Source organism: Clytia hemisphaerica, unplaced genomic scaffold (genome assembly GCF_902728285.1).
Source record: "Clytia hemisphaerica strain Z4C2 unplaced genomic scaffold, Clytia hemisphaerica genome assembly, whole genome shotgun sequence".
In the NCBI taxonomy this organism is placed as follows: domain Eukaryota; kingdom Metazoa; phylum Cnidaria; class Hydrozoa; order Leptothecata; family Clytiidae; genus Clytia; species Clytia hemisphaerica.
The window spans coordinates 281,780-303,784 of NW_027104472.1; the positions used below are offsets into that span (position 1 = coordinate 281,780).

The 22,005-nt window shown below is 34.9% G+C and overlaps 3 protein-coding genes across 3 annotated transcripts; all 3 read right to left on the reverse strand.

Moving 5' to 3' along the window:
• Positions 1–48: 48 nt before the first annotated feature.
• LOC136821356 (TNF receptor-associated factor 4-like) lies at positions 49–3,905 on the reverse strand. Its single transcript, XM_067077593.1, has 5 exons — positions 3,822–3,905; positions 3,176–3,372; positions 1,521–1,572; positions 941–1,045; positions 49–99 (listed from the first exon to the last, which is right to left on the reverse strand). The coding sequence occupies exons 1-5, from the start codon at positions 3,903–3,905 to the stop codon at positions 49–51; spliced, it is 489 nt and encodes a 162-aa protein (XP_066933694.1).
• Positions 3,906–6,220: 2,315 nt separating this feature from the next.
• Positions 6,221–7,289, reverse strand: LOC136821338 (surfeit locus protein 1-like). Its single transcript, XM_067077576.1, has one exon. It carries the CDS (start codon positions 7,198–7,200, stop codon positions 6,355–6,357), a length of 846 nt encoding a protein of 281 aa, XP_066933677.1. The 5' UTR covers positions 7,201–7,289; the 3' UTR covers positions 6,221–6,354.
• Positions 7,290–8,047: 758 nt separating this feature from the next.
• On the reverse strand, positions 8,048–17,168 carry LOC136821302 (survival of motor neuron-related-splicing factor 30-like). Its single transcript, XM_067077534.1, has 9 exons — positions 16,938–17,168; positions 12,324–12,389; positions 12,016–12,057; positions 11,630–11,727; positions 10,603–10,693; positions 10,181–10,296; positions 9,837–9,903; positions 9,183–9,323; positions 8,048–8,667 (listed from the first exon to the last, which is right to left on the reverse strand). The coding sequence occupies exons 1-9, from the start codon at positions 16,983–16,985 to the stop codon at positions 8,587–8,589; spliced, it is 750 nt and encodes a 249-aa protein (XP_066933635.1). The 5' UTR covers positions 16,986–17,168; the 3' UTR covers positions 8,048–8,586.
• Positions 17,169–22,005: the final 4,837 nt, after the last annotated feature.

Here is a 22,005-nt window from a genome sequence, read left to right on the forward strand (position 1 = left end):
CCTATGAAATGAAATTGAAAAAATAAACTCTAAAATCAAGCCTATTAATCAAACCTTTTCGTCAGTTATCTCTTCCAGTGCACAATCTAACAAATGGTCCTGTAAAATGAAAAAATTGAAATAAATCATTTATGACATTTTTAAGGCTATTCCAGAGGAAGGGGTACGTCAGACGCATCACACATTTTTGTCTTGACACCGCCAGAATGGACATAGGAGCGCTGCGAACCATGCACCACCTAATAGCACCCATAGAGGCAGTTCAATAAAGCATCTCCAATAGTGGTTGACAATTTATTGGGATGACCCTTTACCAGGAGTAAATGATATAAGCCCCCCCCCCCCCAATTTCTAAAGGAAACCTAGGTCCAATCGATACGTCACCAAAATTCAGCTATTTATTTGGGCTACCTGTTCGTTTGGGTGCCTAGTTGGTTTGACAGAGGACGGCTGTAAGAGCTTTTTCCTATTTCCCGGATTTAATACTGCAGACTATTCTTCATTCCAAACAAAGTTTGGCTGCAAATTTTCACAACACAGTAAAATTTCATTAAATTTCTTATATTTCTTTGTTTCTTTTCTTAAAATTACACATTCATGTGCAAAACACAGGTTTCAGATATTTATAATCCGAATCTTTGTCTTTTCTCGATGGGGAATCTAACTCAAGACAAATGGAACCGAATTCGTTGAGGGCACCTGAAAGCATGAAACCATGGGAATTATGGCTCCTTCTAACCTAAATCTCACAGACCTTTGTGGTTCAAACTCCCACCTTAAGCTAATTCGACCACCTTAAGCTAATTCGACCACCTGAACCGAAAGCAAAAAAGATTGGAGGTTCCATCTGGTTTTTACTTTAAGGGTAGAAATCCAGGAAACTGCATACATTGTTAGGCCTTCTTTAATAGGGTGGGGAATAAAGAAAGTTGATTTAAACCTGAAGCTGGTTCAGTTCTCCAGTCCATAAACAACCAGTTAATTGATTGGAACATTTCACGAACAAGCTCAACACTTGTCTTCCAATAGCTCTGTCAAGAAACACCTGAAAAACGATGAGAATCAGTAGCGTTGACAAGACAAGAGGGGCGCAAAATTTGTGTAGGAGAGCAGCATTTTATGACACTGTAACTATCTATTCATAATATAAAAAGATAATTACTGCGTCATAAAAATCTGCTCTCCTACACAAATTTTGCTCTTGTCTTGTCTACGCTACTGAGAATTATTAACAAAACTTTTTAACCGTATTAAATTGTACTAAATAAATTCCTTATAAATAGCGTTAGTTGCACAGGACTTTGAACTTTGATTGCGACAAAAAAATAAGTGTTTCGTGTGTTTGACGCAACTTTTTTGCCTTGATTTGTACGCCCTTTCAAAATTTCAAAAATTGTTTTGACATGCACAATACGTCAGTCGCATTACATTCATAAAGAAGTTAGGTCTAATTTGCGAGTTTCTGGCAGAAAAGAAACCTAAGTACTAGAAACTGATTTAAAAGGAAAACATTGATTTACCTGAGAGCTGTCGATGAAGGATTTATCGAATGGACACAATAAAGGTGTATCACTAAAAGAAAGATTTGAAATACACAAACCCCCTTCTCACAGACCCGCTAGGACTTTTTCAGCCAATGGGGGTAAAAATAAAAGACTGAAACTCGATGGGGATGACATTCCCATATTTTCTATGGCTGGGGATTTAAATTCAGTAGGGATCGGAAAACTAGTATAACATTTTGCAGTGAGGATTGGTTTATTTGATTATTTTCAGTGGGAACACAAAGTTAGAAGATAATTTTCTAGCGGGTACGATATTTTGGCCAATTTTTCCAGTGGGAAGGAGTCCTAGTGGGTCTGTGAGAAGGGAGAGTATACACCAAAAACTTGTTAATATTTCCATTTAAGTTCTTATACCCGAAAAACACGGTCCTACTTTGCCATAGAGGACAGGCGTAAAATCTTTCGTACACTGCCTGCATTCCTGCCTTTTTTGTTATAAGGAATAAGATTTTTTTTTCAATTTTGTTGACTAAGGTTGAATAAAAAGGATCGAACTAAAATTTGCAATTATCGAGCACGCCGGTTTGCTTGCTTCCCTTGTAACTATCCACACAGCCTAAAACGTTCACAAATACAAACATTCACGACTTTATGTTGCGATTTTTGGCCTCATTCGGCCAGTTAATGTCTTTAAAAAATTTACTATCGAGTTTAAGAGGCGAATCTTTAAAATTATTCATAGAATGCACCCCCCTCTGAGCTTAGGGGGGCTAAACCATTTTTGCTTGATTGGGGCTGTATTTTTCAAAAAATACTGGGGGCTAGCTTGCTAGGGGGCTGAGTGTTGTGTAATGGGGGCAGAGCTGATAGGTTGAAGATATTTTAAACTATGTTTTATCCCTCTTGAAAAAAAATTTTCCCTGCGGCGCAATAAATTTATCGAGAATTTGCATGCAAACTTATTTTCATATTTTGCTTTGTGAAGGTGGGGGCTATGTTTCTAGAATTTAGCCGGGGCTATTTTCACACTATGATTATTTTCACACTATGATTATTTAGGCCAACCCCGGTGCATACCAGTTTACTATTCAAACTGCAAATTTATCAAAATCCTGCAAAGCAGATTCTACTCAGCCTTCGACTACACATTTTTTTTATAAACAACCTCAATTCTCGGATCAGGGGTTGCTTAGCATTCTAGCTCATTTTCTGAAAAATTTGCTTTGACCACCCCAGATATTATACCATATGCTCGCTCATTGGGTCAAGGGCTATCATTTGCCATGGTTGAATTATCTAAAAAGCTTTAGGAGGTAGTGAAAGAAAATAGGCTCATTTGAGTCCTCGAGCATCACCAACAGCACATCATCTTACACGTTTTTTTATAAGAACAAATTATATAAGAACATAAGAGGCTTCGATGGTCAAAATATTAAGAACAAGTTAAGAACATTTTAAGGCTTTGTAGGCTCTAAAATACCTGATTTCTTAGGAAAATGGTCAAAACTCTCACAAAATGGTGAAAATAAGTTAAAACCCAAAAAGTTAATAACATCCGAAGACTACAAAATTTTTGGATGTGAATAAAAAAAAATTGTATATGTACCCTATTGCTTATGCCCACAAAGTGTACAATTAGGCTTTTGAGCGAATCGTTGAATAGAGCGTACCTCATGTGGTAATGCTTCTCCATGGTTTTGAAACAGACTTGACACAAACGATGTCCACAAGCTGTCAATTGAACTGGTTCACGGTAAGCAAGATGACAAACCATACATTTCAAATCTTCTGGTAGACTGTCAACAAAGTCTGCTTTATAACCACCAATACTTATAGCTATTTTACTTTCTGTCATTGCAATTGCTTTCTAGAAAAATAAATAATTTCAAATAGTTTTTTTGTCTAATAAACGCAAGGGCGTAAAGAAACTAGACACCCTGCATCTTATGGCAAATCTGAAGTTACCGACAAAGTAACTGCACTGAAGATTTCAAGTTTTTCGAAGAGTTTGGAGGACCTTTAGGTGGATTTAGGTGGGGAGGTGGGGTTGCAAAGAGTCTTTTCTGTAAAAATTATAAAATGAGTTGAATACAGGACTTTGATTTGAATAAAAAGTGTTCTAGTATGAACGAAAATTAACTTACATTTTGCTTAGAGAGTTGAAATTTATCCAGTCAAAAAGAACCCTTTATAGCCCCGTTAAAAAAGGGAGGAGAGATTGGCAGGAGTGATTGATCTAAAATGGGTGTAGTTGCTTTAAAAAGTGAGGAGGGGCAGATTGGAAAAAGGGGAGTTGATTAGGAAAGGAGAAGAGACCATCATGATATGAAGAAGAAGTCCAGATAGGACTGGGCCGAAAACCTCATTGACTGACATATCATCTTCAACTGATGACCTCATATATACGGTTTAGAACTACATATAATGAAACCTCATGAATAATGTATAACAAAATTTGAGGATTACCCTACAAAGAGCATTGCACTTTGCTCACATAGTTAAATTGTTATCTGAAACAAGGCTTGGAAATTGATTTCGAAAAGAGAATAGGGGGGAGAGATCGTCATGAAAAGGGAAGGCCGACCGCAAAAGGGGAAATTCTTCTGATTCTTGGTGTTGATTTGGGAAAAGGATGATAGATTTAAAAACGGAGGAAATATTGTATTAAAAAGGGCTGGAAAAACAGTAGCACAAATCAATTGTTTTGTTGCTGACCAAAAAGTAAGCCTCGATAGGCGATAGTATGGCATCTTCTTTGAATGAAACAGACACTTTCTTATAATCTACATTGTATTAACCCTTTAAGTGCCGATGTCGTATATATACGACATGGGCTATATAGGAGGGCGAAGCCCTCCTGTAATGCCCAGTTTGAGTTAGAAATCGTTATTTTTGGTCGAACTCGTAGGAATTAGATTGTCCTTTATGGTCAAGCAAAAAGAATTTCCAAAATGAGTCTTTCCAGCGAGATTTTAAGCAAAAAAGTCAAAAAAATGCAAAAAATTGACAAAAATTCACTTTTTTGAGATTCTGACCGTTTTTTGACTATTTTTGGTCAACGAGTGATCCAAGAACCTCCAAATTTGGCCCTGTTTTACTTTATTCTGTCTTCTAGTGAATTGATTTGAAGTTTTACCACTGGGCACCTTTCCATCAGTTCAGTCAGGTCCGCGCAGCGGGCCTGACTGTTTAATTCCCCTAACGTACCCCCCCCTTGGCCGCCGCCTACCACGCCCTTCCTCAATCGGGCGGCGCCGAAGGCGCCCAAAAGAAAGAGGAGACTCTAAGCTATCCAACGAGCTATATACGAGCTTCTAATTCTTTCTAGATCAGGAGATATAAGCCCTTAAAGTTTGAACTAGCGATTTTTAAAAAAAAACTTAGAAAAAAGGCCCTGGCACTCAAAGGGTTAATAAAAGCAACAAAAAGAAAAGAAAAATACTCATAAAATTAAATTAAAAATGAAAAATTTCAGCCAAATGAAAGAGTGTTTGTAATATATAACACCATTATATAGCATGACTTCAAAGTTTGAATGAAGAATATTGAAATTGACGGTTAGATAAAATTAATCTTTATCAATTTCTGATAATGACTACCAGACTACCATACCAAGTAAATTGTTATCAAAGCAAGAAGAACAGTTTTGACACATGCCTATCATGCCACACAATTTTTGTTGTCCTTAGTTTTAGTTTAAAGTCTGTCCAGATATAATTGGCAGTGGAAACAAGAATGCCTGTAACTTTTGATGGTCAAATATAATTATGAAAATTTTTTTTGCTTGTTTTAGAGAATCAAAAGCGCTATATTTCAATGTATTTTTTGTTGAAAAATTCGCGATTTTTAGCGGTTAAATTTGCGATTGCAAAAATTGAGCTTTTTTTCTACTTATGCTATAACGTTCATTTTTACACCAGTGGTAGTTCAACCTTAGGTTAAGAAGTTTGCTAAATTTCAAGGCAAACAAAAAAGTCCTTCGGAAGATATGGGACCCGAAATACCCCTTGGTAGCACTTTTCTGTGAAATATCAAATCTCCAACTTATTACTAAAAACGGGGGTAGTGATATGATTATTGATAACACAGTTTTTTGATCATAATACATTTTACGATCTCTTTAATGACCTCATATCCATACTGTGTTTAGTGTTTTGGGAATTAGCAAAGTTCTTTAATGACTTAAAAATAACAAAGGCAATATAAGTTCATGCTTATCTTTTCAATAAAAACAATTATACTGTGACTTCGTTTCGAAATAATCAATGATACCAATAAACCAATGCACCAACACTTAACATTTTCCAATTGCACTTTTAATTGCACTGTTAAAAAAAGATAACATAACCCCCGTTTTTAGTAATAAGTTGGAGATTTGATATTTCACAGAAAAGTGCTACTAAGGGGTATTTCGGGTCCCATATCTTCCGAAGGACTTTTCTGTTTGCCTTGAAATTTAACAACCTTCTTAACCTAAGGTTGAACTACCACTGGTGTAAAAATGAACATTATAGCATAAGTAGAAAAAAAGCTCAATTTTTGCAATAGCAAATTTAACCGCTAAAAGTCGCGAATTTTTCAACAAAAAATACATTGAAATATAGCGCTCTTGATTCTCTAAAACAAGCAAAAAGAATTTCCATAATTATATTTGACTGTCAAAAGTTACAGGCATTCTTGTTTCCACTGCCAATTATATCTGGACAGACTTTAGTTTGTTTTTCGAGTTATTGCAAAAGTGAGTTCCATTTTGAATCAATTTGGGTAAGATTCCAAAAATTTCAAATCACTATAACAACCATACAAGCTAACCAAACACATAACCATCAATAATAAATAACCATAAATCTCAAATTTCCTTGGTCTTTGGACCTTTGAACATGGCAGATGGTCGTTTGCGCAATTGGAACCACATTAACAAAGTAGCTGCTGAGAGAGCATACCAAGTGATGACGTAATTTAAATGTTCATTACGTAATGTGACACGAGTTTGACCTCCTATTGGTCCACCAGGAACGGTACTCTTATCATCTGCATCAATAATCAAAGGTAATGTATTCAAGATATTCGAAAAACCATAAACATCACAATAATTCCAATTCAAACTACCTTCTTTGACAGCAGGACTAAATTGAGGTCTACCCTCACCTTTGCGTACTAAACCAGATATGCGAACATGGTCTGTAATTTGTCCTTCTGGTCTTGTTTTCTGGTCCTTGCTTTTACTATCAACCCAACCACGGTTGATAAGTATTCTTTCACCATTATCCAATACAAAGGGTGTTACAATATGGTACCCAACCTCCGCCTTACCATGAGCTATTAAGCCAGTTGGATCTCTATTGGTTTTATCATTTCTGGTTCGAGGTCCTAGCAAAATCTCTTTACTATGATCAAAAACGCCTTCAACATAAACTGGCTTATATTCCATTTGGGCGGTACGCCCCGGTATCAACATATCTCTAGTTTCGTACGGTGAGGGCGGAGAATGTGTCCTTTCTTTCATATCATTGATCAATCCTTTCTTCCATTCCAAACGACGCACCTGCCATGTTCCAAGGCCAAAAGTTGCAACAGGAAAGACTAGAAGCCAGGTGTAACTTTTCTCTCCCTGTGTATGTTCTGAAGATAAGTATCTTTTAAGATGTGGGCCAGCCCTTTGATAATTATTCACAACTCTTCGAATGAAATTCATTTCTTTCTTTATTTAAATTCTTTTTTTATCTATTTTATTTTTTCATTATTCAGACCTGAAAATAAAAGAAAGTAACTATAGTTTAGTTGAGTATAAATGAAAGTAAAAATTTAAAGTAGAAGTTAGAATATAACCAGTGCGCAAATTTTTGACTAAAGTCTGTCTCAAAATAATTTGCAGCTGAGACAAAAATGGCTGTAACTTTTGATAGAATTCGAATCAAGTTACGATTTTGTGCTCATTGAAATGATATTTCTGAGTGGAATATTATCAAGCAAAAAAAGTCTAAGATTGAAGAATCACTCCTGTGAAAATGGTAATTATACCACATTTCGAGAAGAAGATGAGAATTTTCTTCTACATTTTTTATTTTCATTTTTCTTTTTTTTCAAATTTTTTTGTTTGATAATATTCCACTCACAAATATCTTTTCAACGAGCACAAAATCGCAACTTCATTCAAATTCTGTTAAAAGTTACAGCCATTTTTTGTCTCAGCTGCAAATTATTTTGAGACAGACTTTAGCCTGCAATTTCTCAAAGGATGCTTCAATTTTAATAGATTTAAGAGTAAAATTACGATCTTGGATAAACAGGTTCTTCAACCAATGAAAATTTGACACTTAGGAAATCCCCCATATAATTTTTGTGATCACGATTGTCTCTTCAAGGAGATATGTATTAAAATTGATGCAGTCGTCTAGAAATTACCTTTGGGAAAAGGGAAGGTCACTGGAGTGAATGAATGAATAAAAGGAGTGTGTGCATATTGTATGACTCGAAATTATACTACCTGAAAATCCAGATCATAATAAAATACTGTTGCTATATAATAAACCGTAGTTAAATCTGGTACAAAATCTTCCTTTTTGAATCTGAATATGTCTGATTTACAAAGGTTTGCTTATAAAAATTCAAAATCCCATATACATAAGTAGTTTCAAAATTCTAGAGGACTTAAGACCTTTTTTCGATGGTAATTGACTTTATTAAAAACCAATAAAAACTTGGAAAACAGATGAAAAATTTCTCTTTCTGGTTATTTAGCATTCGAGAAAAAACCTTATGTCCCCGTTCTGGGATTATGTAATTGGTCATAATGTGCAAATAATCTATAAATCTATAAATCAAGATTTTCACATCGTCCCGGTTTTTTAACAATGCTTTTTTGTACACAAGTGTCCCAAGCACAATGACAAAGCTCTGAAAATTCCAAATTTCTCAAGCCTTTGTATCTCCACAATCACAAACCATTTTTACATTATGTATATCCACAAGCAACTGGTGTTGTACTTAATTGACCATAAAGATTTGAATGGAAGAAATCCCTACTTTACATTTCGACAATTTAAGTAGACCCTTAGTTACAGACTAGACTGTGATTCCTCTATTTCTTGTACATGTATTGTGAGGCTGGTGTATAGGATGTCATTTGTTTACCAGATGTACCACATGTCCCAACGCCAATCTATAACAAAAAGTATTTCTAATTATTACAAATATCCCAACAAATACATGAAACCTTGCCCCCATTTCACCCTCTGAGAGTGTTTAGGGACGAATTGCAGATGAAGGTTCATTTGTTTCATTACAGATAGAGCACTCTGGCAACAGTGCACACAGTTAAGAGTCTTTAAGCGTAGTGCAGTGGTAGAACATCCGACTACGGTTCGCAAGGTTGTAGGTTCAACCCCCCAGCCGGGTCATACCATAGATTCCCAAAAATGGTACTTGATGCCTCTCTGCTTGATGCTCAGCAATCAACAGAAGGATCAAGGATAAGTGGAGCAATCTAGGGAGAAAGAGTGGCGCCCTCCCCTAACTTCGGGTAGATAGCTATCAGAAAAAGGAGCCTTCAGGTCGCCTCCGACTGAGGTCGCAGACTTACTAAGAGTTTTTAAAAGCTACCTGAAAGCATATACTAGTTAGTTATCTTTGATGTAGATAAGAATCTAAATAAATCATGAAAAAGAATTGCCTGACCTTTCCTTTGCCATCTTCACGTGATGCAAATATACTTTTTTTGTTCAACCCCTTGACTTTGCCTTTGCCTTTCCCTGAAGTTCCTTTCTTGAAGAAGGATTGCCATCTGTTCTTCTCTGATTCACGTTTCTCCTCGAAATCCTTTGAAAAGAAAAGCGTAAGCGAAAAATAATATTACTTGATTAACTAAGGCAGTACCACCACGGTAAATTTTTTCAAGTTTTAGACCGTTTATATTGCCTATCAAGAATTTTCAGGATTTTAAAGCAAAATTACTTAAAGGGACATAACAGTACTTACGAAATTTGTAAACAAACTGTATGCAGCGGATAAAAAATAAAACCAAATGTGGCTAATTTTGATTGTTCAATTGTTTTGTTTTGGACAAGTTTTAATTATTCTCTTTAATGACAGTGGTTCGCGCAATGTTTACATTTTACTAATTTATTTAATGCCCCTTTAACTACAGTAGTACTACTGTATAAACTGTATACAATGTTTTACTTTGAAAAAAAGGTATTCTGGCTAAAGCCAAGGTGAACCACGATGCAGCTCCTCATAAATGTCAGCCAAATGGGAACAGGATATCATTATAGGATGAAGTTTCAATAGAATACACTACTGAAAACTTTACTAAAGATTGAAAATTTGTACCTTCATCCTTTGCTTTTTCTTCAATAATTTCTTTTTCTTAATTTCCTTTCGCCTTTCCAATTCTTCCCTATAGAAAAAATGTTGGTAATATTTTGTTGTGTTTGGTTGTCACGTCTACTATGATTTATTCTGCACCAGGCTAAATCATTACGTTATTCATGAAGCTGTGTAAGACCGTCAACTCATTTTCAAGTAGAAGATAGCCTAAGTAGGCCCTGTGCATCACTTGAGGGAGCAAACATTGACTTGAAATGTCAAATTCAGGATATATTTATAACTTCAATCGATATTTGAAAAATGTAGAAAGGGTTGATTGTGAACCAGCTATAATAATTTCATCAAACCTTGTAAGTTTTCCTTGTTTTTGTGTATTATTTTGTTGACCTTGAGGGTTGGTTGTTGATGAAGATGCTTCTTGCGAAGGTTCCGTTGATTCAGTTGCTGCCTGTAGACCTGTGATCTATAGTGGAAAAGAAAAAGGTGAAAAACTGGATCTTACATCACATTAAAAGACACCACTTCCAGTCCTCATAGAATGTGCATATTGTCCTAATATACATATTGTAGAGCAGAAAGAATTCCTGGGGTGATGATCAAGAGAATGATAGTTACCAATCGATTATGTAAGTAATCTGATAGGACTGGACAGTGGTGAAATAAAAAGCCAGGCGACTGCAACATAAAATAAAACCCTTGTTTTAATAGTAAAGAGTATCTAAGTGATTTCTAATTATGAGGATATCATGAGATGAGATTTCAAACCGACCTGGACAACTTCAACGGCACCGATATTATCAAATTTAACAACACATGTTAATCCATCATCAGCAATCATTTCAATCTTCGCATTGTGCACCCTGGAAGAAAAGCGTAATGATAGATACATATAGAAAGTCATTCGAGATGAATTTATTTCAAAATTTGGCCAGGAGATATTTTGTTTTTTACACGTCAGTGAATAAAAAGAGCTTTTAAAAAGGCAAGGCATCCTCCAGCCTAAATTTCATAATTAAAAATATATTTAAAGAGAATAAGGTTGTTATGAGCCAAAGTGTCTTAAAAGTCAACTCCTTTAATGTCAAATCATTCAGTGCTTTGATGTCTAGTGATTAAAGTAAAGTTTTTCTTTAACAAGAAATTTGAAAATTGGTAAATCTCAAGAAGGAAATATTTCTTTTTGTGCTTTTGTAAGAACTTATAACAATGAACACTATCCTGCTGGAAGAAGGGACTGAGATATTTCTGGATACTTACATCAATTAAACAATGGACAATAGAAGACATTTTAAATCGCAACTCGGCCTGAAATAAATCCAAAAGATCTCGTGAAATCCATAAAAGAAAGTTAACTATTCTTCAGGATAAGGGTATATAATGAAAAAATACAATGTGCACTTTTTCCAATTAATCAAGCATTCTGTTTTATTAGAAAAAAATTTGTAACTAAACAAATGGAAAGACAACCAAAGGAAGGCATTACAAAATCATTGCAGCCAAACAACTTTTAAAAACTAAATATGTATATCCAATAGATTGTTATCAATTTTGATACGATAGCACTTAGAAGTATTTTTTGATTTAATTTTTTAATAATATAATAGAATATATCTTGGTGACAATATCTTAAAAATAAAGCTCAAGGATTTTATGCGCTTCAAGAAGTGTGTATTAATTGGCAAAAATTTTGTAAATGTAGAAAAAACCTACTATAATTTTCCAATTGAATTCAACAACATAACAGTGACAGCAAATTGATAAATAAAATTAAAAAATTAATGGATAGAGGAACTTACTTTCCATCAGCTTTTCTTTCAGCTTGGACACGATCACCCTGCTTCCATTTATGCTTTTCTTCTTTCTTTGGTTCTTCATCGCCTGTACCTTCTGGTATCTAATTTCAAAGAAAATTCTATATGAAAACAACATTACTATACAACAGGGTGCGATAGCAAAAAAACATCATCACCATCTAGGGCTTAAATTCTATAAGAAATAGAAAAACATAAAACTTTCTAGAACAATTTAGGACAAATAATCATTTTCAAAGACAAACTTTGCAAAAAGGTCCAAAATTTCAAAATTTTGAAAAATTCTGAAATTTGCAAAGTTTATATATACTTTAAGTATATTATCAAGCACAGGAGGAAAGATATTTACAGCAGAATAAATATAATTAAACCTCATTTATCTCTTCCAATTCTTCTGACAAAGAGATCACTTCCTGAAATAGACGAGAATAAACATTTAAATAATAATTAAAGTGAAATTACAAAAATAACTTTTATTAAAACAAATCAACTGAAAATTGAAAGTCTCTGCCTTGGATTTAAAATATGACTACTTGGTCAAAAATGTACCGGGTCATCAATTCCCACAGCACTTTGATCGTGAGTTTTTTTCAACTTTGTTTATACAGAAATCGTATTGTTAGTAATAGACAACTAAGATTTTAATTGTGAGAGCATTGACTGAATTTTTTTAAATTACCAGTAGATCTTGTTTTAATTTCAGAAGGTCTTCATTATTTTCATCAATCAGTAATGCAGCTTCAACCTAGAAAAGAGTGTAAAAGAGTCGTTAAGTGAGACCAGATATAAATTTAGGAAACAAAATCAATAACAGCAACTGTCTTTGTTTGACAAGCCAAAAAGAAATTTGCATAGAAAATCTTATGTTATATATAAAAACTTTAAAGAAAGGCCCCCTTCCCTAAAATATAAATGTCCCCAAATAAAAAACATCAAATGGCAGACGTATAACCAAGGCCGCTGGTTGCTTTGATCTGCTGCAAAGGCCTGATTCTTATCAGAAATTCTGGCACTTCTTTGCTATGAGATTAATTTTTCTATTTTGAGCACTAAAAGTCTTATTTAATGGTTTGCTGTTCAATTATTTACCCCCACCCTCTTTGTCTAGATTTTTTGGCTTTTTTAATTCCTGCAAAAGGGACTGATATCTTGAAAATGATTCATTTGGAAATTCCTGTATCCAATGTGCAAGACAAACTTATAAATCCATTTTTCAAGTTTAAAGGTTTCATTTTGCTGATAACTTTGAAACAAATCATCTCAAAGTTCATACTGTTGATATTATATAATAAGGGTGCTATGGATATCATTTTGTGGTTAAAAATGACCAACTTACGGTATATTATACCTGTAAATTTTTGGCCTTATGCCAATTATTTTACAGCCTAGCTAGCACACCAGCTAGCATAAAAAAATAATCAATGGGTATGAAACTTCATTGGCAGAAATGAAATACAAATGACGTGAGGAACATCAAATCTGATTGAATCTTAATGCAACAATCTCAATCAAATCAATTGATACCTAGAATTCCGTGTTCGATTGAGATTATATTGCGTAATTGAAAGTGGACTTTGGTTGGCACCTCTACAGATTGATATCACCTGCTGAACATTGCAAGAGGCCCCCGAAGCAGTTTGCGTGATTTTATGATAGGGACTTTTTTCTAGAGTGATTATGTCCAGACGGTGTCAATCAAACAAATCGAATGCTGAATCAATTGAACGCAATTGAACGCAATGGAATATTACCCAGGATTTGCCGCTTGATTGCTTTGATTTCGTTCTATGGTATTCGGCTTTGGTACGGTACTTAAGCGCTTGGCCGTCCACGCTAAAAAGCCCTAACGTTGTGACCCAAGTTAATCGCAATCGAACTAATGGAACATAGTCAAATTTCAATCAAACCAATCTAACCTTACTTGAACGCAATCGAACACAATTGAATATTACCCAGGAATCAGCCGTTCAATTATTCGATCGCGTTCGATTACGTTTGATTGCAATTTTTGTTCAAAGTTGTTCGATTGACACTGTCTGGTTAAGTGATTTGGAAATAGTTTCTTCAGAAAACATTGTGTGATATCGTAATCAAAGTTACTGGTACTGCTGGGGAAGCCTCAATGTAAACTTTTAGAAAACAAGAAAACTCAAAAAGCTAAAATCTACGGAAGCCCTGAGCGGCCACATCAACAACATTTCTCACAACAATATAAATCACTCACAACAATATTTCAAACCCTCACAACAATATTTCAAACTTCTCACAACAATATCAAAATTTTCACAACAATATTACAAACTTTCACAACAATATCAAAATTCTCACAACAATATCCTAATTCTCACAACAATATTACAAACTTTCACTACAATATCAAAATTCTCACAACAAAATCAAAATTCTCAAAGCAACATTATGAAAAATTGGGAAACCTAAAGTGCTCCTCCCTCAGTGATTTATTACGTCTCATGATGATGATGAAAAAAACTTCCACCTTAAGTTATTACACATAGGAGGCGCCTGTGTGTGTATTTCACGTAGTAGTCCCTACCGTGGCGTGGGTATCGCAGCTGGAATAAATGTCTCTGAAAACTTGGCCTCTGGTAAACCCAGAGTAGGTTATCACCTTGCGATTGAAAAGAAATTAAGCCTCTGGTGTTTAGCTGCAAAAGTTTCCGACTTCCAGAGAAACCATAATCATAAGCTTTATGGACAGTATGGACCAACTTCTAAAGATTAATCAGAAAATACTTACGATCGAATACATATATAAGATAAATGTGGTGCAGTCTACTCCTACATTCCGTGCATCAGTTGCCATCGTGGACTTTTCCACGGCAATCCATGACGACTACCAGAATATCCGTAAATTTATTGTAACTGTATGACGGATTCAATTGCCATATAAAATATTTGGCCACATGCAGGCGCCTCGAGGTTTGTCCTCTGACTTTGTCCTCAAGGAAGATTTTTCATCATCAACAAGACGTAGAAAAATCACTGTAGGAGAGCATTTAAGATTTTTTCTGACTTTTGGTATTGTCGTGAAAATTTTGATATTGTTGTGAAAATTTTGATATTGTTGCCATAGTTTTGATATTGTTGCCATAATTTTGATATTGTTGTGAGAGTATTGATATTGTTGTTAAAGTTTGTAATATTGTTGTGAGAATTTTGATATTGTTGTGAGAAGTTATAAATATTGCAAGGCTAAAAGCCACATGAATATGGTTCATCCTATAAAAGGAAGTTCATTCTATGGCGGCCTATCTTGAAGTGAAGGTGGTTGAACAAAATGTTTTTGGCATATTGATGGAACTGTCTAACCTTCCTCAAACGCAATCGAACACAATCGAATATTACCCAGGATTCGGGCGTTAGGGCGGCAATCAAAAATATGTTGCGTTCTGGTCCTAAAATGACATAAAAACGAGTCGGTCGGTCGGTACCAAATATGTTCAGGTTTTTAATAATTTTCAAATGTCCGACGCCTTAAGTCGGTGTAATTATGTTGCCACCCAAAAAAAATCTGACAATTTTACTGAATCTCCGAATCGAGTTTTCTTGTAAATAAACAGCCGGTCAGACGACCCGAACACAACATTTTTTTGATTGCCGCCTAGATTAAGATTTGATTACGTTCGACAATCGAATCGCAATTATTCGATTGCGTTCGATTGCGTTTGATTACGTTCCATTGGTTTGATTGTGATTTTTGTTCCAAGTTGTTCGATTGACTTCGTCTGGTTCTTACTGTTCCATTTAGGTGGGAAAGAAAGATTGAGCTCTTGACTTACTCAGGGGACCAAGCCTGACCAAGCTTTAATCCTAGAAAAAACTTCAGTTCTCTATGGACATCTTAAATGGACATCTTATTTATAAAACGCAGGAAACTCACTTTCTGTTTTTCTTCGTGATAATAAAAACGGCAGTTCCTTTAATTCCTAATTTGGAATTATTTTTTTTGGGACGTTAATAATAGACCTTTTCGCCTTTCCGTCCGCCATCTTGAATTGTATGCAAAAATACAGGAACGAAAATGCTGTGGTTGGATTTAGTTGGAAAGTATGCAAAACATATGCAAGTTTACACAAAGATTAAAAAGACAACAAAGCATCTTATAAGAAAATATTATAATCATTAGAACAATAAAATCCAAAAGGAAATATTTACAGAACAACAAAAGCCTTTTAGGAATTTGTTCTTACTGTAAAGACATTGCATATTCTGTTTTCATGCCATAAAAAAATTCCACGAAGACGGAGTACACACATAAAACTTTCAAAACACGCAAACTGAAAGCAGTAATTATGACGTCACACTTTCTCAATGTTTTGATTTGATCATTTGGCGGCTCTATTCCCAGGAGAATAATTTGCCGTCAGCCGAATAAGGATTGTTTTTTACCTTCGCGGGTGATTTTTCAGTTTGAGTTTCTGTCTAATGTTATGGTCTTTTGAAATGCTTGTTCTAAGAGATGAGTGAATATAATTGTTTTTAGTTTTCAAGAGAAGCAAATTTAATTTAAGTTTTTAATTCATACTTTCTTTTTGCATATGTTTTGCATACTTTCTAAGGGAATTTCGCCACGGCAATTCGGCCACCATAATTTTTGCATACAAGTGAATATGGCGGATGGAAAGGCAAAAAGGTCTATTCCACCATCCGCGAATGAAATTTTTCAATTTTTTGCACAGTTACAGTATCATATTTGCGATATACCGCCCAAATCTATTGATCATTTGGAATTTGCGAATGTGGCTCGTTTCAGAGATATTAAACTTTTAAATATTTCTTCCTAATTAGGAATTTTTTTCTTCCTTCTTAGGAAAAGGATTCCTAATTAGGATAGGAATCCTGGTAAAAGTAAAAAGAAAAATGTTCCTAATTTGACTATTTATAAATAAAGGTATTGACTGTCAGGGCTTCCATAAAAATAAGAGATACAACCGACAGTCGGGTGCTGTCAGGTGTTTTGTCGGGTGCTAAATTTCTAAATTTGCGAAAACACCCGACAATATAGCGCATCCGACATGACAGTCGGGTGCTAAAATTCCTAACTTTGTTATATGTCGGGTGCTGTTAAAAGCGCCCAAGATGTAGCAATCGACAAAGTGCACCCAACTGTCAGGTGTTTAAATTTCCAACTTAGAACACCCGACAACAGCACCCGACTGTCGGGTGCACCGGCAGGGTCGTGATGATCTTGAATGAAAATTTAAAAAAAGAAAGAAAAAACAAAAATAAAAAAAGACACTTATAAAATTCTCAGAGAGAGATTAATTCTTACTTGCTCAAGTTGAGCTTTGTAGGTTTCAAGGTCCGTCTCGTCAGCCATCCTTTGTCAAAATTTATGTAAATGTGAAAGGTTATGTAAGGTTTTGTCTGAGGAATGCCCAGGCAGCCAGAACCAAAATGTTGAATAATCTCAAAATGATCCGCTTCCTTCGAAATACGGCGCTCACTATCAAATTCGGTCGAATTTTCATTCGGCAAATTACACGTTGTTAGTAGCAACAATTGATCTATTTACATTCTAAAAAGATGGTAGACGGTAGCAGTGAGCCATGAGGTTTTTTTCTTAGAATTGTGCTGTTGAAAGAGAATAGTCAAAGATCAAAGAAATTTGCCATCAACTTCAATTGCAATTTATAGAAAGTTGTGGGGATTTCAAAGTTTGAAGATATGAGAGGCAGCTTTCATCATGAGCTACCTAAGGTTGCATACCTTTTCAATGTTCAAAACCAAAAAACTGAAACTGGAAAGTCTTTGTTATTAAAAAGGAGTTTTCAGAAGTCACCACTTTCTAGAGAGTCTTTTTTTTGTCAACACAGGTCAGGTTCTATATACAAAACTATATATACAAGCTATATACAATTCGATATATATTGGCAGTAAAAACTGATGTGGACCGCCGCAAAAAAGTTCGACAATAATGACAGAGCTGCGCCAGTTTTCTGAAACAGATTTTGTTTGACAACAATTGGTAGAAAAATTAAGTGTTACAGCAAAAACAACAGCAGCATGCAGTGCAGGGAATAAAGCCTGTCTGTTGTCTGTCCCTTACACCAGAGGCTTATTGAAAATGGCTTTTATGTGTATGTATATGAATAAATTTGTTCTTCTTCAGTCGCAATTAGAAAACACATTTGCTGTAGAATGGAGAGATTTCACTGATTAGTGACATTTTTTTAAAAAGACAAAATTTTGAGCGAATTACAGTTAGGAACATTTGGCGAGTTCCTGTACGCGGCCGCAATCAAAAAAATCATAACCGCACTCATAAAAAAATTACGTTTGCATCTTTTTTTTACCGTTTTTTGCCTAGACGATATAGCAAACATAGTAATTATAAGCAGACTGTGCCTTTAATTGGCTGTAAAAAATCTTTGCGCCGGTAGAAATTTCTCCAGCTTTCAACAATGATAGAACACACCTATTTAAACAAAATTAACCAGCGCATTTCTTATCTTTCTACTTTTTCATTTTCAATGAAGCTCTCAAAGTCAAATAAAATTAAGCACATAAGATATTCTTATAATTGCGAAATGTTGTTTGTGCTTTCGCTACGGTGGAGTGCATGATGTAACTCGCGCGGCAACAAACTCGCCTTCTGTTGGCTGATCATATTGGGTGTTTTGGCGTTACCACCCTCGAACGGCGGGCGCCTTTACCATTCTGCAACTCTTTCTACCATTTTAAATGAGTTAACAATAGATCCAAAAGGGCGCCTTCATCAAGGAAGATCATTTGCTCTGGTCTCCGACTTTGGGAACTAGTAATGTTTTCGATTGTTTTTTATGGAAAATGGTAAGAAACTTAAGTTTACAAGTATCACTTAGTTTTTGCTGGCTTAAAATTCCCTTTAAAGAGAATGATTTAGATATTTGAACATGATATATATCAATGATAATTTTATAAGTCTCTCCTGAAAATTTCACAAAAATTCATCAAGAGGAAAAGAAGTTATGATTATAAAAGGAGTTCTTTACCTACCGTTTTTCTGCTATGTTTCCTTATGAGAATCAGATATTAAAATCAAAACAATGGAAAATTTGATTGACGCGTGCGCAGTCCACACTCCTAAATGGTGTTTTATTTTGCATTCGATTGACAAAATTTGGCAAATGTGGCAAAATTTGAGTGCCATAAATGCCAAATAAAAAAGATGTGGTGAATCTGGCATTCTTGGCATTTTTTGAACTTACCTCCATACGTCTCCATACAAAACACTGTTCCCACAAGACCTGTGTTCTTTTCGCTCCAATTTTGCCACTTTTGCCAAAGATTTTGAAAAAAAGAAGACCTTCCAATGCTAAAGCAAAACAATGCCGATCAGCAATTTGATTGGTTAAAAAATCGTTCGCTTTACAAACGCCGACAGAAAACTGCTGACTAAGCATCACAAAAGAGAAATCGTAATGGCAGGCATACAGGTATATGTACCGCAAAACCTACACTAAATTTCTGATCTAAATAATAATTTTTTGGGCTGCCTTTATCAAGAAACTTGTTTGATGGTGCGAGGAGTCCCATGAAAAGAGTTCTTCCTGATATTTTTCAATGTCATATGTAAGATTGTTTTTATGTCATTGCTTTTTAAAATTTTCACTTTTTTTGAATACGTACCTCAAAACCCACATTTTTATCATTGATGATATCTTTAAGTCCGCTGGGTCAATCAAGGTAAAATTTTGCACCTGTACATCTAGGTAAGTTTGTTTTGGAACTATTCATAAGTTGATAAGTTAGTCTCAATAGAATTACTTATTACACCACAGAACCCACAATAGATGTACCTCAAACCCCACAAGGGAGTTTTGCAAATTATTTCTCCCCTCGTTATATTTCTACCTAAAACTTTTTGACAATTGATTTTGTATTTCATATAGGTATTTTGTATGTAAAAATTAAGGATTACATGTTTTCCTAATTGTTGAAATGATTTTGGAAACTTCATTGACTGTTGCTAGCACTCATGAAAGTTACAAAACATCCATACATAGTTATTTATTGCAAATGATAGAAACTTTTTTACATTGTCTGGATAGCAAATCAAACTGATTAAGGCATTAATTGAAGCAAATGAAACTATTATTTACTATGAAAAGAAGACTTTTGCAAAGCATTTGAAGTTGTTAAAATTACAGTGCAATCTCCACCATGAATATCGAAAAGCTAAAGAATCCCTTTTTACTCCGATGCAAAACATAAATAGTGAGGCTTTTATGACTATCTTGGGAGAGATTTGGCCTAAATGGGGAGATAAAGATACATTAGTTTTATGTGCCAAGCGAATAACATCAAGTGGATTGAGCGTAAACTTCAAGCAGTAAGATAAGCTTGACAGAGCAGCAGCATGTATACAAGAAGAAATCCCTCCATCAACATCTACATCAACTCCAGACTCATCATGTCTGACAAAAGAAAAGGTTCTCGTGATTATTGTAAGGATAAATTTGGCCAGGCTCAGTCCCTGATGTGATAAGGGAGATGGCAGAAAGAAGCATCCAACCGGAGGAAATTCCTGGCTTTCTGACAATAAAAAGGGTTAAGCCACACGAAGAAAAGAAAGCAACCACAACTACAAGGGTGACTCAGGTACACAGCTTGACAAGGGCTAAAGATGTAGCAACCAAGGTCAAAGAAATCAGGGATGAGAAACTGAAGAAGGAAACTGAAAAAGAAGAAGCAAAGAAGAGAGAGTAGATCAGAGAAACATTCATGAAATGCAAAACTCAATGTACCTGTTTGCAACAAAAATGCTTTGCTTTAGGATTAAAGCAGTGCCCAGGAGTGCCAAGGTGCTTTAGGATTAAAGCAGTGCACTATTGTATTATCGTTCAGTTTGCAGCAAAGCAAGCTGTAAAGTTAGTGGAATCAAACCACTGATGACATTACCAGCCAAACAACATTCAATCTCTAAACGATTGTTTGAGGAGGATTCGTCATCAGGAAGGGGAGGAATTTGAATCTGAAGAAAGCGAAATGTCAGATGAAACTGATGATGAAAGTGATATCCAAAAACTCAAGAATTGCTGGAAAGGCCTGGCATCGCCAACAAAAGAGACTGAAGTCACTGGTAGATGGTATGCTGCCATCTTACACCATCAAGAAAACAAAAAGGTTGTATATTGGTCGTTTGTTGAAGAGATTCTTAAAAGATGAAGATGGTGCTGTTAACTCACTTCAGTTGCACTGTCTAAAGCCTAAAGTTGGGAGTGGCAAGGTTCTTGAAGACACCCCAGACCATCTTCCAGATATAAGCATTTTCCCAGTTCATGACATCATAGATGGGCCATTAAAGGTCATTCCCATTTGAGGAAAAAAATGAACATTCCAGATCATGATTCAATTGAAAATATGTTTAACAAAAAAGTATCAGGACTAAACCGTCTAGCTTTAGTAAATATGATGTAATAATCCATACTTTTTTTAAGCTTTTGAGTTATATATGCTAATCATTATTGTAGTATTTTTGCATAGTTTTTCTTGAAAATGTGTCACAAAATTGCATTTCAGAAGTATGTTTGAGAAATAGATAAATATTTTTGTGTTTGACATCAAAAAAATCTAAAACTTGCAATTTTTCTCATTTGTACCTCAAAACCCACAATTTAAAAGTGAGTTTTTTGAGAGCAATTGAAATGAACACATTGCTGTAGCACTTAGGACTTTTTTCCTACATTTGTGTTATGCCTAGAGGTAATAGAAAACGAAAGATTGATAGGTTAGTCAATAGCAAGTGACTTATCTGACCATTTTTTGAAAAAAATCAAAAATTTTGAAGTTAGATTTCTAGCGTTAAATCTTGATAAAAAAACTTTTACCCAACCAATAATGCTCAATTTTGTTTTAAATAATAAAGAAACTATTATACCAACATAATCTTAAAAAGTTATGCTAATAAAAACATTTTAGATTTTTCTAGAACTCCTGAAATAAAATTGTTGGTTTTGAGGTACCTGTGGGTTTTGTGGTACATATACCTGTAGCGATGTACAAATTTGCCATGAAGCTGTGATCTTTTGACATTGAAATTGTAAATTTGGCAAAGTTGGTGAGTACGACAAATTTGGAAGTCAATCGAATTGGCTGTAGATTCGGGACTGTCAGACTGTTTTCTTGTTGGACAAGAAAGTGTTGGACTAGTGAGATGTACCCGTTATATATAAGGAGCCGTTCATAATCATTACAATCATTTGACAACGCAAAACGTCAAATTGACGTTATGAGAGGGGGTGGGGGGTTTTCAAAAGTTAGGTTTGACGTTATAAGAAATCAAAGGTATACCTTTTTGTGAAAATTGTAAATTATTTGTTTCACCACCAACCACACTATACTTTTTGCTTTTTAAG